At 39.4% G+C, this 15,969-nt stretch overlaps 1 protein-coding gene across 2 annotated transcripts in view; it reads left to right on the top strand.

Moving 5' to 3' along the window:
- The window catches only part of LOC112046823 (bumetanide-sensitive sodium-(potassium)-chloride cotransporter), a 49,730-nt gene that overhangs the window by 17,038 nt on the left and 16,723 nt on the right, over positions 1–15,969 (top strand). The window contains exons 4-11 of one of the 2 annotated variants that reach the window (XM_052886414.1): positions 588–702; positions 9,673–9,832; positions 11,093–11,188; positions 11,926–12,095; positions 12,843–13,035; positions 13,679–13,818; positions 14,115–14,312; positions 15,487–15,594. In XM_052886414.1, the coding sequence (XP_052742374.1) occupies positions 588–702; positions 9,673–9,832; positions 11,093–11,188; positions 11,926–12,095; positions 12,843–13,035; positions 13,679–13,818; positions 14,115–14,312; positions 15,487–15,594 (1,180 nt within the window). Of the gene's footprint in view, positions 1–587; positions 703–9,672; positions 9,833–11,092; positions 11,189–11,925; positions 12,096–12,842; positions 13,036–13,678; positions 13,819–14,114; positions 14,313–15,486; positions 15,595–15,969 lie in introns of those variants that run through there. The other variant, XM_052886415.1, reaches the window with a different exon arrangement.

Below are 15,969 nucleotides of genomic sequence, written 5' to 3'. Positions count from 1 at the left end.
ATTATATTCATGGTTAGTCAAAGTTCTGAAGAGGAAGTTTTGTCATAAAGAACTTTTTTTATATAAAAGAACATTTGCCACATGTTTTTAATATGTTCCCTTGCTTAAATTTAGTTTTTTTTTTTAAATTAGTCTTAAGAAATTAAATATCACGTGTCTCAAACGGTGAAGAAAAAAAACATCGTGAGGAATCCTGCATACCAGAAAATTTTCTTAATTCTCTGTGTGTTTAAAGTCTGCCAATCGCGCATTGGGCCAGCGTGGACTAATTGGCCTAACCCCTCTGAGAGGAGACTGGAGCTCAGGAGTGATCAGAATATGAATTAATAATGATGATAATGATGATGATCCCTCTTTTTCTTGATCACTTTATAATTACTGGCTTTGATTTCATTCATATTTATTTTATGTTTCAAAATACTTCGTAGTTCGTAGAAGGTTCTTAAGGAAAATATCAGAAAAATCAACGGCTACTTTATACCTATACTTATTATACTATTACGGCTGGATGAAAGGTAGTAGTTCACTGGACTGGTTATTTCATTGAGAGCTCTACTACTCTGACGTTTAGTTGAATGTTTTTCCAGACATTTCACCCGTGAGGCCCTACCTCGGCTGGACAACTATAGGAATGTCCTGTCGCTGCACGCGGCGCCGCGCCCGACGTTGGATGAGCTGCACAACGCTTCGCTGTCCAGGAAGGTATGGGTCTCTTTAATTTGGTCTGCTTTACAAAAAACTAGAGATCAGACGACGTAAACGATTTAAAAAAAAATCAAGACAGTTTATGTCAATAACTTTATGGTTATTCGCAATTTCGCATTCGCGTTTGAGTAGCGTAGTGGGTTTAAGTTTCATATCCATATGAAGGGGTCAGGGGAAAAACAGTTTTTGTTGTGTGTTTTGCAATTTTTTTTTGCACACACATTCTGACACATTCTGATTTAGTATTACCGTCTTTACGTTGTGGCAAAAGTAAACAGGGCATTATCATCTCATTAAGTTATCATATTTTTAAAATATTGTACTGGGCAATAAAAACCTAAGTCAGGACCGTTCGTTCAGTAAAGCAAAATTCCAAGATATTCAATCGTTATTAATATATTGCAACCGTACTGCATAAAAATATTTTTCTAAAATATAAAAATAGAATTAACGTATTGTTAGAATTTTGTATATTTTTAATTAATTTTCTTTTTTTTTAAATAAGTATTATCTTTATGACGTATCTTGTTTTTTTCCTGAATTTCAGGAAAAAAACATCCTGTCCACCAAACAGGATGTTTTTTCTCCTGATTATTCTGACTTTGGTGTTTTTTTTAAATTATAACTCTCAATTAAAACAAACGTACGTTTTTAAGGAAAATAAAGATTAACCTTTAATCTATACTATTATAAAGCTGAAGAGTTTGTTTGTTTGATTAAAAGCGTTAATCTCAGGAACAGTATTTTAATAAATTTCAATCAAACAAACAAAACAACAAACTCTTCACCGAGTTACAATGGCTGTATTTTATCCCTATAGTCTACGATATTTTATAAAAGTATAAAACCTTTGCCTGTCGTCCCCAAAAAAAAAAAATATTACGCGGCAGAAACCGCGGGGCGTCTGCTATCGTGCATCAGTCGTGGGTTTTTCATCGCTTCACGTCCCCCGGCCCGCGCGGTTCATCGCGGAGTGTTACGAACGAAGTAGCCAAGCTATAGCTAGTAGCTACTCTTCTTAAGTTGTCACATTATGATATGCGATGGATGATGGATGTTGTAAATATTTACGCTATGGACACACCTGAATCAATAGCTTCGCATGAGACGCACGTAACCAACAAGTGCCGTATACTTGTAGGACTTATGTACTCCGTACGTAGGAGACACGAGATTAAGTAATGAGTGACTCTACACTCAAGTGTTTGATAAATAAAGTCATTATTACTTACTAAGAATGGCGTCTTAGCAAAGTGTGTAAAAGTTCGTTAGATGACTGAGTTTCGAGTTCACCGACATTCGTTTAAACATAATCAACCGTTTAAATAAGTTAATCGCCGTTATGTCCAAATTTCCTGTTCACCACCACCAGCGCATAGGCCGGTTAAGGACAAAAGGTTTATCTTAACCGAGCTTGAATACCCCGGTTATTCTTCGGTTAAGACGTCTTTAACAGATATATTTGCAGGCTATGTTTTTGTAACGCTCCTAAGTTTCGTGAAGTTTATTCTCCCAACTACCAAAATGCAAAGGACCCGTAAATTTTTAAAGGAGTATATTTTTCATCTCAGAAATAATTCATTGTCTTCCATAAATCAATCACTTCCTAGCTTTGAGGTTTTATGCCATTGGATGCTGCCAGCTTCGATTTCCAAATGAAAAAATAAAACGAAATGGCAAGTCATTATCAATTTGACATGGTAAATAATAAATCGGTGTTGCCAGTACGTATTTTTCTAAATCCCTACAAATCGAAGCGGAAACTCCCCAAATTTAGGAAAGAACATCTCAATCTCAATTCCCCAAAATCCCCGGCATTTGGGGAATTCATCGCAAGTTGGCAATGCTGATTCTAAAAAAATAGGTTATTAAAACAACGTTTCATTTCAGTATTACCACACTAGCTGACGCCGCGCGTTTTCACCCGTGTGGTTTCCATAGGAATACGGGCCTATAGTCTTCCTCGTTAAATAGACTATCAAACACTGAAAGATTTTTTAAAGCTCAGTAGTTCCTGAGATTAGCGCGTTCAACCAAACAAACAAACTCTTCAGCTTTATAATATTAGTATAGATAATCAACTTATTCGGGTGACGCCGCGGGGCCTTACTAGTGCTTCAAACCGCGTGTCATGTACCTACATGTATTATCATAAGTGCTTGCAACAAACGGGCGCTCAGCAGTGGTAGGTTGGTACCTACATGTCTTAAGTTAATAATAGTTTATTACTTTGTAAATTATGTCCTAATTGTTTTTCTTGCCATTATTCTAAATGTTTATAAAGGTGTGTAAGCCTGTACAAACAAATGACCATAGCATGTTAGCAATAAGAAATATTTATAAGTCTATTGTTCTAACAACACTGTTACAATATATTATATAATAAAGACATTTAAAAATCAAAAATCAATCAATCAAACCGCGTGTCAATATTAAAATTATCTACCACTATTTAATACTCGTAGTTATAATTAAACTATGTAGTTGAAAGTAAAACATTGATACAATAACTTGACGCAGGCTATCGCCACTGGTCAAGGTTGTCAAGCCGTACTCGTATTTATGCGCCACGTGGACTGTTTTACTGTTGAGAGCCGTGATAGTACAGTGGATATGACCTCTGCCTCCGATTCCGGAGGGCGTAGGTTCCAATCCGGTCAGGGGCATGCACCACCAACTTTTCAATTGTGTGCGTTTTAAGAAATTAAATATCACGTGTCTCAAACGGTAAAGGAAAAACCTGCACGCCGGAGAATTTTCATAATTCTCTGCGTGTGTGAAGTCTGCCAATCCGCATTGGGCCAGCGTGGTGGACTAATGGCCTAACATTCTGAGAGGAGACTCGAGCTCAGCAGTGAGCAGAATATGGGTTGATAATGGACTGTTTTATACAACAACGCGTGGTACATACTCCGACTAGCTTTTGCCCTCGTCTTCGCTCGCCAGTTGCTTGGACACAGTGGCGTGCACTTCATACATGCATTAAAGCACAGCATACCCTAACAAATGTTCTGTTAATGCTTATCTGATGCAGATTTTCCCAGTTTGGCTGAATTTTTTTAGTAGTGCATACCCTGATTAATCACCTTATGCACGCCACTGCTCGGACACAAAGTGTTGGTTATTGATTTTAATCGGATCTAATATTTTGGACACAGACTTGATTATGCTTTTACATTGATGAACTTTTTTGATTTATTTATCTTTTTTTATTTTTAACGATGTTAATCTATACTAATATTATGAAGCTGAAGAGTTTGTTTGTTTATTTGTTTGATTGAACGCGCTAATCTCAGGAACTATTGGCCCGATTTGAAAAATTCTTTCAGTGTTAGATAGCCCATTTATCGAGGAAGGCTATAGGCTATATATGTATTATCTCCCTATTCCTACGGGAATGGGAACCACGCGGGTGAAACCGCGCGGCGTCAGCTAGTAAAAAAATAGATAATACAAAACACTATTAAAAATTTATAAAAAAAAAACCCTCCTGGTGCAGGACATTTGAGTGCCCAAGCAACCGGTGGTCAGGACTCCAGAGTGAGGAACCTCCTCACAATACGCGCCGTCTTAAGAATCACTGCCTTCTGTATCCGACTCTTGATCCAACAGTTAAGTGAACGCTTCTTAAGGCGTTGGTCGAAGCTTTTCGCTATAAGACCATTGACTGAAACAACTATTGGAACAACAACAGTTGACTCAACATTCCACATGGCGGTAAACTCGTGAGCAAGGTCCAATTATTTTGATACTGTACTTTTACATTATTATTAATTAGTTTCTAGTAGCGGACGCCCGTGACTCCGCGTTAAATGAAATTAAGTAAAATTACGAGTAATTTACTTTATATAGCGGATTTTCCCCCTATAAAAAGTATATTTTTGTTCCAGGATAAGCTTACAAAATTCGACTACTAGAATTGCACACAATCTGCGACCTATCCTTTCCAAACCTCAGTCAAATCGGTTCAGTAGTTATGGTATGAAGGAGTAACAAACATACACACACAATCACGCCTTATAATAGTAGTGTGATAATAACTGTTTGTTAGAGGTTGGTTTGCAAAACGTAATAAATCTTTGCACACGACAATGTCTAGAGAGACCGACGACTGAGACGAATACTAAGGTCTACTCTTGAATGCCCTTCCGGTGTCCGCGTATCCTGCCACGTGTCGTTTGTTCATCTTCAAAGTGAGAGTAAATAGGCAAACACGTGTTAATTCACAGAGTACCTACTACAGCCTTTCTTGATGAATACTGTTTACCAACAAATCAATTAGAAATGAAGGTAGAACATATCATTTCATAACTTATTGATTTTAAATTATGTATGGTTTGTTTATAAAATGTGATATTAACCATATCTAATTGTTATATGCTTATTAATCAAATTTATTTTCATTAATTTAAGAACAAGTTAATTATAATTATTATTAGGTGTGAAATGGCTAGTGATTTATACCCTCATTTTTAATTTGTTTGTCGGTAAACAGTACTCATAAGGAAAGGCTGTAGAAACATCCTTGTTTTGCATTAGTCTTTTTATGTTAGACCAACAGATTTCCGCGGTTTCAACCCCGTAATTCCCATTCCTTTTTTTATTATTTACAAGTTAGCCCTTGACTACGATCTCACCTGATGGTAAGTGTCACCAATCTAAAATGGATCACCAGCCACGGCTGGCGGCCTCCCACTAGCAAGACCTGGACCAATTCAGAAAACCCGGGAAAGAACCCAAGACCTCCGTCTTGTAAATCCACCGAGTATGACACTGCTATGGAGGCCACCACGGGAACACGGAGACAAAATATAGGCTGAGGCACAGAATACATATATATGTACAGGTTCGAGTCTCACTGGAGACGCCCTTAGAGAGTCGTTCCGTCCATCTCTTCTGCCTTTGGACCCCTGCCCCTGTAGCCAAGTGGCATTTCCATTACATATTGTTATTTTCGAAGCGTAAGCGTTTGTAGAAAGAGAATCGACGTGCTATATGGGTACGGGTTAAGGCAGTTTTTATACTGAATGACATAGGCAATCACTTCATGTCTACTTGACTTTTGTCTATGCACTTGTTTACCAATTGAGGTACTCCGTAATAAGAGGTACCAATTAATGGGTCACGATGTCACGACCGAGACACGGGCGCCATATAATGTCTCAGGAGACGTATTCAGGATGATATACTTCTTCATTTAGGTATATGTCATTGATATCTCTTTGAGTCTTCTTTTCTCTAACGGTTTGCCCGAAGTTTTTGGCTCCAGCTCCTCACAGCTAGAGTATTTTTAAATTAGAGTGTGGATGATATTCATACAGGCAAGCACATATTTACGCCTAAAGTGTTTTTCAGACATGGGTACGGTGACAGTTCGTTTCACTCTTAAAAGTTTGCCGCGATTCGCGATAATAGTACGTATTATGAACAACATAAGACAACAGAACAGGTTTCGATCGTGAATGAGCGTAACCGATCCCGATTCGACGCACATATTTTATGTATGATCTCTACATTGTTTGCGCATAACTTTTTATAGATGCCTACTATGTGGTTTGATGTTTTTTTGCATGCCTTATACCTTGAAGCTGGTTCCTTTTTTTTTTTCTCGGAACAACTCTAACAAAAACCGTACAACATACTAAGAGCCTTGACTTCGGAGTTTGTAGCAATTTAAAAGCAAAATAACGACAGGCATACTCGTAATTTCAGTTTTTGTCAAAGTTTCTTTGCCGTTCTGGGAACAATGATTATCAGATTTTAATGATAATAATGACCAGCAGGCTAATTCACTAACTTTGACATATACGCAACGCCGCGTGGTTTCTCCCGCGTAGTTGCCGTTCCCGTAGGAATACGGGGATAATATAATAGCCTTCCTCGATAATAGATTCTTTGATTTGAACAAAAATTTTCATAGCGGACTTGTAGATCCTGTGATTAGCACGTTCAAGCAAACAAACAAACTTCAGCTTTATAATAGTATGGACTGAGATTCTAATTATGTAACAAATGTCAACCGGTGCCGACTGGTGGACAGGTAAATGACATTGTCTCAAATGATTTGATGTTTTTTGGTTGATAATAAAGTCCAAACTAGTGAACAGGCCAGCAGGACCGACTAAGTTTCTTTTTCCCGGGAAGCACCACCAGATTAAGTAATATTGTAGATTACATTTTTACGGGGCCCTTGGAGTTCGGGGGCCCCGTATCATTGATACGGCTGACATGGCAGTAGCTACGCCCCTGGCCTAATGGTCACTTGACCACTAAGACAGTGGGCATAGATGTGTATAGCATGACTTGTAAATTAATTAATCCCAATTATTTCACGTCGTAGTAACCTCAACGCTGTAATATGAACTGAACCGGTATGTCAAGACCCTATTAACCCGGTGGTAGGTCGCGCTCCGTCGTAACTCGTAGGTAGTGGTAGGTACTTCCTATAACAATTGCATGGGCTAGCCACAAATGTGACTAATTGCCACCAGTTATGAGTGGTGACTCATTTGGTGCATTGTTTGAAGGTTGAAGGCGATGGAATGTCGCGTGGGTGGTATTTGGTACATCTCCGTGGCGCAGTGGTATGCGTGGTGGATATACAATACAGAGGTCTTGGGTTCATCCCTGGCTGGACTGATTGAGGTTTTCTTAATCGATCCAGGTCTGGCTGATTGGAGGCTTCGGCCGTGGCTAGTTACCACCGTACAGGCAAACCGATACTAGCGTACCGATTTAGCGTTCCGGTATGATGTCGTGTCCGCAAGGGGTTTGGATTTTTATCGAAATCCTAACAAGTTAGAGCGCTTCCATCTTAGATTGCATCATTACTTATTATCAGGTGAGATTCAAAGGTTAACTTGAAAAATAATAAAAATAACCTTCAGTTTAGGATCTGCCTCGTTGGTTCAGTGGTTAGCCTATGTGACTTGCATTTCAGAACTTTATTGCTTAAAGTAGATTTGTATTTAATCAATATTGTTCTGTAAAGGTGCACAAGTAATGTGGAGGTTGAAACAGAGTATTTAATTAATTAAGTTAATTTTCTCTGTGGACTCTATCAAAACTTCTAGGAAGCTATTCTGTGGTAAGGTTGCCTACGCCTTACTAAAACATGACATAAATTGACTAGGACTACTGCCAAAGACCCAACGACGGACTATTGTGACATGTGACGGGTAGCAGCGACAGTGATTGTACCATTATTTGGTGGTAGAGGAAACACCTCGAGCAGGTCCCAGGAATTGTACCTTGGGAGTAGGTTTAAAGGATCCTTTCAGAATGCATTAACATTCATCTTCCCTGCCCAACATGTTTTCCATGCCTACACTAAACAATTTGTGTAAACAATAATTACAACACAAAATAAAATCACCATCACGACTGGCAGCGTGACGGTGCCTATGCTGCCTCACAAACAACTGAGCTCAAGTCATCAAATACCCTACTATTTATACCAACATTGATACCCCCCCTACACAATAAATAATAAATGTTAATATCACCTGTAATCTAGGAACATGTAACACTATATTTGACCACTTTTGCCCCAATAGGGTAAATTGTTCGACAAAAATTATTACAGATTTTATAATTATCTTAAAGTGTAAGAATTCTTAAACTCAACTTAGTGGTTTTAGATGTTAAACAAACGAACGTTTTTATATAGGTTGGGATTTGTGGAAAGAGTCGTCGTCATCTACCCATTCGGCTCACTGCTGAGCTCGAGTCTCCTCTAAGAATGAGAGGGGTAAGGCCAATAGTCCACCACGCTGGCCCAATGCGGATTGGCAGACCTCACACACGCAGAGAATTAAAGATAATTCTCTGGCATGCAGGTTTCCTCGCGATGTTTTCCTTCACCGATGGAAGAGTATAATACATATACCTAGGTTAGGTATGTAACGTATCGTGATCGGTAACGGTTTAATGCGATTATTAAATGCATTTAACGTGCAACGTCGCAGTACCACGGCATGTGATTGATTATTACGTTATAATAATATTGTTGTGATGCGTGGAAAAATAAATATTCTTGATACATAAAAGAATGATAAAATATGATAAAACTTTAATTATGTTATTGTAAAAATATTACAATGATATAATATATTTAAAGAGCATATTTGTAATTAATACTTAAATGTGGACATGGAATGTATAGAAGATATTTTTTTACATTATTTTTATTCAACGACAAGTTAGTCCTTAACTGTGATCTCGTCGTGATACAGTCTAAGATAGTAGCGGGATTACTTATAACAGATACAAGTACAATATTCTACATATACCGGCAAAGACGTACCACCAGGCGATTTAATGTTCCGGTACGATGTCGTGTAGAAGAGAGTGTGGATTTTCATCCTCCTTCTAACATGGAAGCGGGCTATCCATTCTTCCATCTTCCATCTTAGATTGCATCATCACTTACAATCGGCAGGGCTATTATGTAACTCGGTGTACCATTCAAGTAGTCAGTCACTATATCGTTTTTCATCGTATTTTAATTTTTGCAATCATCTAACATTGTGTTCTCAACGTAATGACCTTAACTGCATAATTTTACATTAAGTGGTAGCGTTTTTTTTTCTACAATCATCTAACATGATTATTTCAACGAAATTACTTAAATAACAGTTTTCTTTAAAATAACGTTACATACTACCAGCTGCTACTACTACTATACTAATGTTACTTTACGTAAAATTACGATAATTGTGTAATTTTGTTAAAAACACAATGTTAGATGATTACAAAAACGAAAATACGATGAAAAACGATGTAGTGACTGACTCCTTGAATGGTACACTGAGTTACACAATAACCCTGCAGGTGAGGTTGTAAGGCTAACTTGTAAAGAAATAAAAAAATGCTTTTTATCGTTTTATGGGTAGTCCGGATAATCGCGAATACATACAACTGACGTCCGGATAATCGAGGCTTTACTTAACAAACGGTGTTCTCCAGCCAGGTCAGACCCTGGAGAAGGACCAGGGGGCGCCGGCCATGCGAGCCACCAACGTGAAGTTCGGCTGGCTCCAGGGGGTGCTGATGCGCTGCCTGCTCAACATCTGGGGGGTCATGCTCTTCCTGCGCCTGTCCTGGGTGGTGGGGCAGGCGGGTATTGGTATGTACTTCGCTATGTTACTTTCTTAGTTAGCAAAATCAGATTAATATTATAAACGCGATAGTTTGTGTGAGTAAGTATGTTTGTTCCTCCTTTACGCTGCGGCTACTGTAGCGATTCGGCTGAAATTTGGAATGAAAATGGGTTTTACTCCGGATTAACAAATAGGCTTTTTATGCCGAAAAAATCCATAGTTCCTGAGAGATTTGTAAAAAACTGAATTCCACGCGTATGAAGTCGCGGGCGTCCGCTAGTCAAATTATAAGCACAATATACTATGCTCAATGTCAAGAAGCCTTTAGTTTTGGGGTCACAGAAATCTTAATAACAAGACCCTATACTAAAGCCATACTAGATGACTGTTTACTAAGAAACAAATTAGAAATAAAGGTAGAAAGCGCATGTTATTTTATAACTTATTTATTTAAAATTATGTTATTATGTATTTATAAAATGTTATTAAAACATCCAATCGTTCTAAGCTTATTAATCAAAATTAGTGTCATTAATTTATGAAGAAGTTCATTATAAATTACTATCTGTCGCCGCGTGGTTCCCATTCCCTTAGGAATACGAGGATAAATATAGCCTTCCTCGATAAATGGGCTATCTGACATTGAATGATTTTTTCTAATCGGAACAATATCTGTGATCCACGGCTCTAACATACTTACGATACTAGCTGATAGTCAAATGATCACAACCCACTATGTGGAGTGGTTCAATTGTGATCCTTATTGCATCTTTCTCAATAAAAAAAATACTGCTTGGGGTTGTAATTTTTCTGTGTGGAATTTATCTTGGGCCTTAGTACACTTAATATCTGTGATCCATGGCAATAATATACTTACGATACTAGCTGATAGTCAAATGACCACAACCCAATATGGGGAGTGTGTCAATTGTGATCTTTATTGTATCTTTCTCAATAAAAAAAATACTCCTTGTGGTTGTAATTTTTCTGTGTGGAATTTATCTTGGGCCTTAGTACACTTAATATCTGTGATCCATGGATCTAATATACTTACGTTACTGGCTGATAGTCAAATGACCACAACCCACTATGGGGAGTGTGTCAATTGTGATCTTTATTGTATCTTTCTGTGTGGAATTTATCTTGGGCCTTAGTACACTTATTATCTGTGATCCATGGCTCTAATATACTTACGATACTAGCTGATAGTCAAATGACCACAACTCACTATGGGGAGTGTGTCAATTGTGATGAGTTGTTGGTGACATAGTGCTGTGTGTCGGCAGCGCAGGCATCGCTGCTGATACTGACCACGTCGGTGGTGACCACCATCACGGCGCTCTCCATGTCGGCCATCAGCACCAACGGAGTCATCAAGGGAGGTACGATATCCAATTTAGTTTAATTTTATAAGTTGAATTGATCTTAGCTCTTGGTCTATAATTCTGCCATGTTCAGTTCTGCTGCCAAGCAGTTTTGCTGTGTTCCAGTTTGTAGGTTAACCGACACCGACAAACAGGTTAACGAAAGTGAAAGGAAGTGTTTTAGGTGAAGGTACACCTATTTGATTTTTACACTTATTTAATTTTTTTTAAAACTTTTACTCATATTTAATCGATTCTCTGAATCCTCTGAATTTTCCTAATCTAAGTAAAAAACATCATGAATATAAAAATAATAAATATAGACTTCTACTTTTAAGAATTTCTACTTTTTAACATTTTAAGCTATTGCATAGTTTTTATCGCGGGCTTTTAGCTTGGCGACCGAATCAAGAAATTCCGTAACGAAAATAAACCTAACACCCAAGCCGTGCATCAAGTTAACACATTCCGACTCAACTGGACAAGTGGTGTGAAACTGAGGGGAAATTTATTATACCAGAGTTACATTCCTGCTCAACGTAGACATTTTTATTTTTTTTATCTTTCATTATTTTCTAAGGAAAAAGTAAATAAATAAAATAAATAAATAATTATAATTGCAAAAGTTGATAAAAAATGCTATACAATAGCATTACCACGGCAGTCCCCGAGTGTCACACGTATTTTATTTTTATTGTTATTGAAATAAACGGATAATCGAATGTTCTACTAAAGCTATTTAACCCTTCACCCAGGCGGGACGTACTACATGATATCACGGTCTTTGGGGCCGGAGTTTGGGGGCTCCATCGGGTTGATATTCTCTATGGCGAATGCTGTGGCGTGCGCTATGTACGTGGTTGGCTTCGGCGAGTCGCTCATCACCCTCATACCGGAGTCCGCGTACATGGTCAGCAAGAGTTGGGTGAGTTGGGTCTTGGGTTATAATGGGGATTTTACCGCTTTGTGTCAGAATTAAATGATCCAATACGATAATAATTTTACAAATAAAAGTTTACAAAACGAAAAGGTTTTGGTTTTATTTTTATTATTATTCATAATAGAAAGCATTGATGAGGTCTAGGTTGGAGCGCGCTTGCCTAGAAAATGCCTATTCACTCTTGTCTTGAAGGTGCACAAATCATAAGTGGTGTTCATTTACACGAGCGGCAGCTGCTTCCAACGACAGTCGACTGCAGTCAGCGACGTCTCGGCGGCAGCCAATGGGAGTCGACTGCAGTGGGCGATCGCCGTCTACAGCCGCCGAGAGTCGACTGCTGTCAGTGACGCCGTCGTCTGTCGCCGTGACGTCGCCGACTGCAGTCGGTTGCCGCCGTGACGTCGCCGACTGCAGTCGCCTGCCGCCGAGACGTCGCCGACTGCAGTCGACTGCGGTCGTCGGTAGAGTTGCCTCTCGTGTAAATGACCCCTTATTCATAAGTAGAAATCATTAATAAAATACTCTATTTATTTATTGTTTCTTAAGAAACGTATATTTTAGCAATCCAAGGTGGGTTCAACTTCACTATCTGGGTGCCAAGTTCGAAGAGAAAAATGTTTTATTTGTCAAAAATTAAATTAAAAGCAGCATTTTCGGTGGGCTTCAAAAAAAACTTCTCTCTAGCTTAATGACTGACTTTTTTTGACCAAATTACTTAATCTTTCGTTACAGGACCAAGCAATATACGGCTGCATAACAATAGTTCTATTAACCGGCATCGTGATAGTGGGGCTGGAGTGGGAGGCCAAGGCGCAGATAGTGCTGCTGATCATCCTGCTGGCGGCCATCGCTGACTTCTGCATCGGCTCCATCATCGGCCCCAAAAGTGACGTGGAAGTCGCCCAGGGATTCGTGGGCTACAACAGTCAGTATCTTACTAAAGCGACTCCTTATTCACCCTAAAATCTTAGCAAACAGACTCTTGATTGATGACTGTCCGAGGCGTCTGGAACACAGCATACTCAACCTGGACATTTAAAAACAGGAATGAGCGCCTATTCCTGAAGAGGATCGACCTCCACGAGACAATGACACTCGAAACACATTTGTTTATAGGAATGGTCGTAAAGTGACCGTACAAGAAACAGATCTTTCTGATCATCGTTATAAGGCGATGATCAGAAAGATCATCGCCTTTAGATTTAGAAGATGTTTACTTCTTGACATATGCCTCTTATAAGGACTCCCAGACACAGTCTTAATCCGGTCTGCATCTAGTTCACTGTAACCCGAACAATTTCACAGATTGGTACACCAATACAGCGCTTTCTGGGTCGCTTTTCCAGCGCCTTCGGGCTTACTATCGGCTCTTTGAACTACGTGCCCCATCCATTGCCTTTACAGCTTCGTGACACGCAAATCTTGGCAAATGAACATGATAACCATATCCGCAAGCTTTAATACAATAAGTTCCGTTAAAGTTTAAAGGAAACAAAGAAGAATAAAGGGAGGAGGAGAATCGTCAAAAATATTGTAATAAGGCCTATTTTTCATCTAAACTCTTTCAGTGACGGTGCTACGTAGTAACGTGGGTCCGGACTACAGGATGTTCGAGGGAGTGGAGCATAACTTCTTCTCCGTGTTCTCGATATTCTTCCCCGCCGCTACCGGGATATTGGCGGGGGCTAATATATCAGGGGATCTAAAGGTAATTACTAACTTAGGTTTAATTTTAGATGTATTCGAATAATCATGTACTGTAACGCTGTTGATTACAAATAAATAAATAAAACTAGCGGACGCTCAATTCTATTTGCGTAAAATTAAATTTCATGAAATTCTCTGTAACTTTCAGCAGCTTTAAGATCCGTATGCGCCCTTGTGGGACAAATGCGACTTTGGTCGTCGTTAGTCAAATAATCTAATTTCAGTGGTTGTTGCGTCATATCCGAGGATTTTTCCTGTGTCTGGTGTTGGATAAATTCAGTCATTAATTACTTTCAGGACCCCCAAAAATCGATACCAAAGGGAACACTACTAGCGATATTACTGACGACGATATCGTACGTGCTGATAGCGCTGATCGCGGGCTGGACGGTGTTGCGCGACGCGTCGGGCGACCTGGCGGACGTCGGCAACTGGACCATGGACCAGTGTCGGCACAACGGCACGTGTCAGTACGGACTGCATCACAGCAATGACGTGAGGATTGTTTGATGACTATATTTGCTCAGAGAAAATTCCAGTGTACCGTTTATCTGAGTCCTCGTCTGCGCATTCGGGGTAAAAAGAGAGAAGGAAGCGAAATAAGTGATAACTTCTTATGGGAGGGTAAACTCTTCGTAATGTAACGTTACGGCGCCACTCTGTCTGGCTTTCCTTTCTTTCACGCGCATGGCAGCAGGTTTAAGTTATCACTTCTGTCGGGCGTCCCGAGATGTACAAGTTTTTGAAGTGATAACTTCTTATGGGAGGGAAACCGGTTTATAACGTAACGCGTTACGGCGCCACTCTGTCTGGCTTTCCTTTCTTTCACGCGCATGGCAGCAGGTTTAAGTTATCACTTCTGTCGGGCGTCCCGAGATGTACAAGTTTTTGAAGTGATAACTTCTTATGGGAGGGAAACCGGTTTATAACGTAACGCGTTACGGCGCCACTCTGTCTGGCTTTCCTTTCTTTCACGCGCATGGCAGCAGGTTTAAGTTATCACTTCTGTCGGGCGTCCCGAGATGTACAAGTTTTTGAAGTGATAACTTCTTATGGGAGGGAAACCGGTTTATAACGTAACGCGTTACGGCGCCACTCTGTCTGGCTTTCCTTTCTTTCACGCGCATGGCAGCAGGTTTAAGTTATCACTTCTGTCGGGCGTCCCGAGATGTACAAGTTTTTGAAGTGATAACTTCTTATGGGAGGGAAACCGGTTTATAACGTAACGCGTTACGGCGCCACTCTGTCTGGCTTTCCTTTCTTTCACGCGCATGGCAGCAGGTTTAAGTTATCACTTCTGTCGGGCGTCCCGAGATGTACAAGTTTTTCAAGTGATAACTTCTTATGGGAGGGAAACCGGTTTATAACGTAACGCGTTACGACGCCACTCTGTCTGCCGCGTTTAAATTGTACGTTTAAATTATCACTTCTGTCAAATATCCCGATATGCACACTTTTTTTTAATATTATATATCCCGTTAAGTGTCATATGAGATATTTAAACCATAGTGCGTGTGTGATGTTTGAAGAGAGAAATATGTAATTTTCAGTCTTTTTCAGTACGACGTGCGTTTTTTACTTCATACTTCATTACTTTTACTTCATGCTGAGGGGTCAGTTCAAAATAATTTTGATATATTTGTATATAAACATGATACATTGTGCGCAGGTGATTCGGCTGGTGTCTGCGTTCGGTCCGCTGATCTACGGCGGATGCTTCGCTGCTACTCTATCTTCGGCGCTTGCCTCGCTCGTGTCCGCTCCTAAAGTTTTTCAAGTAAAGTTTTTTTCATTTATATGATGCATGATGATGAATACTGTCATCATATGTATTATGTGTATCGAGAACGGGTTGACATCAGAAGTTGATATAAAGGGCAAAACACAAATATTAAATTAAATCTTATCAAATCTTACAATTCCCACCATTAATGTAACGAAATAAACTGCCGAAATAATAACATTGAGAAGTGCCCGAGGCTTGTGAGTATGACTCTAGGTACAGGTTTAAAAGTTCCTTTGAAAACGACTAACACTTACCTGGACTGACTGATCTCCTTACCTTATGTCGCCATTCATGAAACAATTCGTACTACTTACTATTCATGTCAGTACGAGCCGATAGAATGAACGACCAAGTCAACGACTCACA

Source organism: Bicyclus anynana, chromosome 17 (assembly GCF_947172395.1).
Source record: "Bicyclus anynana chromosome 17, ilBicAnyn1.1, whole genome shotgun sequence".
Taxonomy (NCBI): Eukaryota; Metazoa; Arthropoda; class Insecta; order Lepidoptera; family Nymphalidae; genus Bicyclus; species Bicyclus anynana.
The sequence above is the reverse complement of the archived record's forward strand: the minus strand, read 5'-3'. Positions and strand labels throughout refer to the sequence as shown.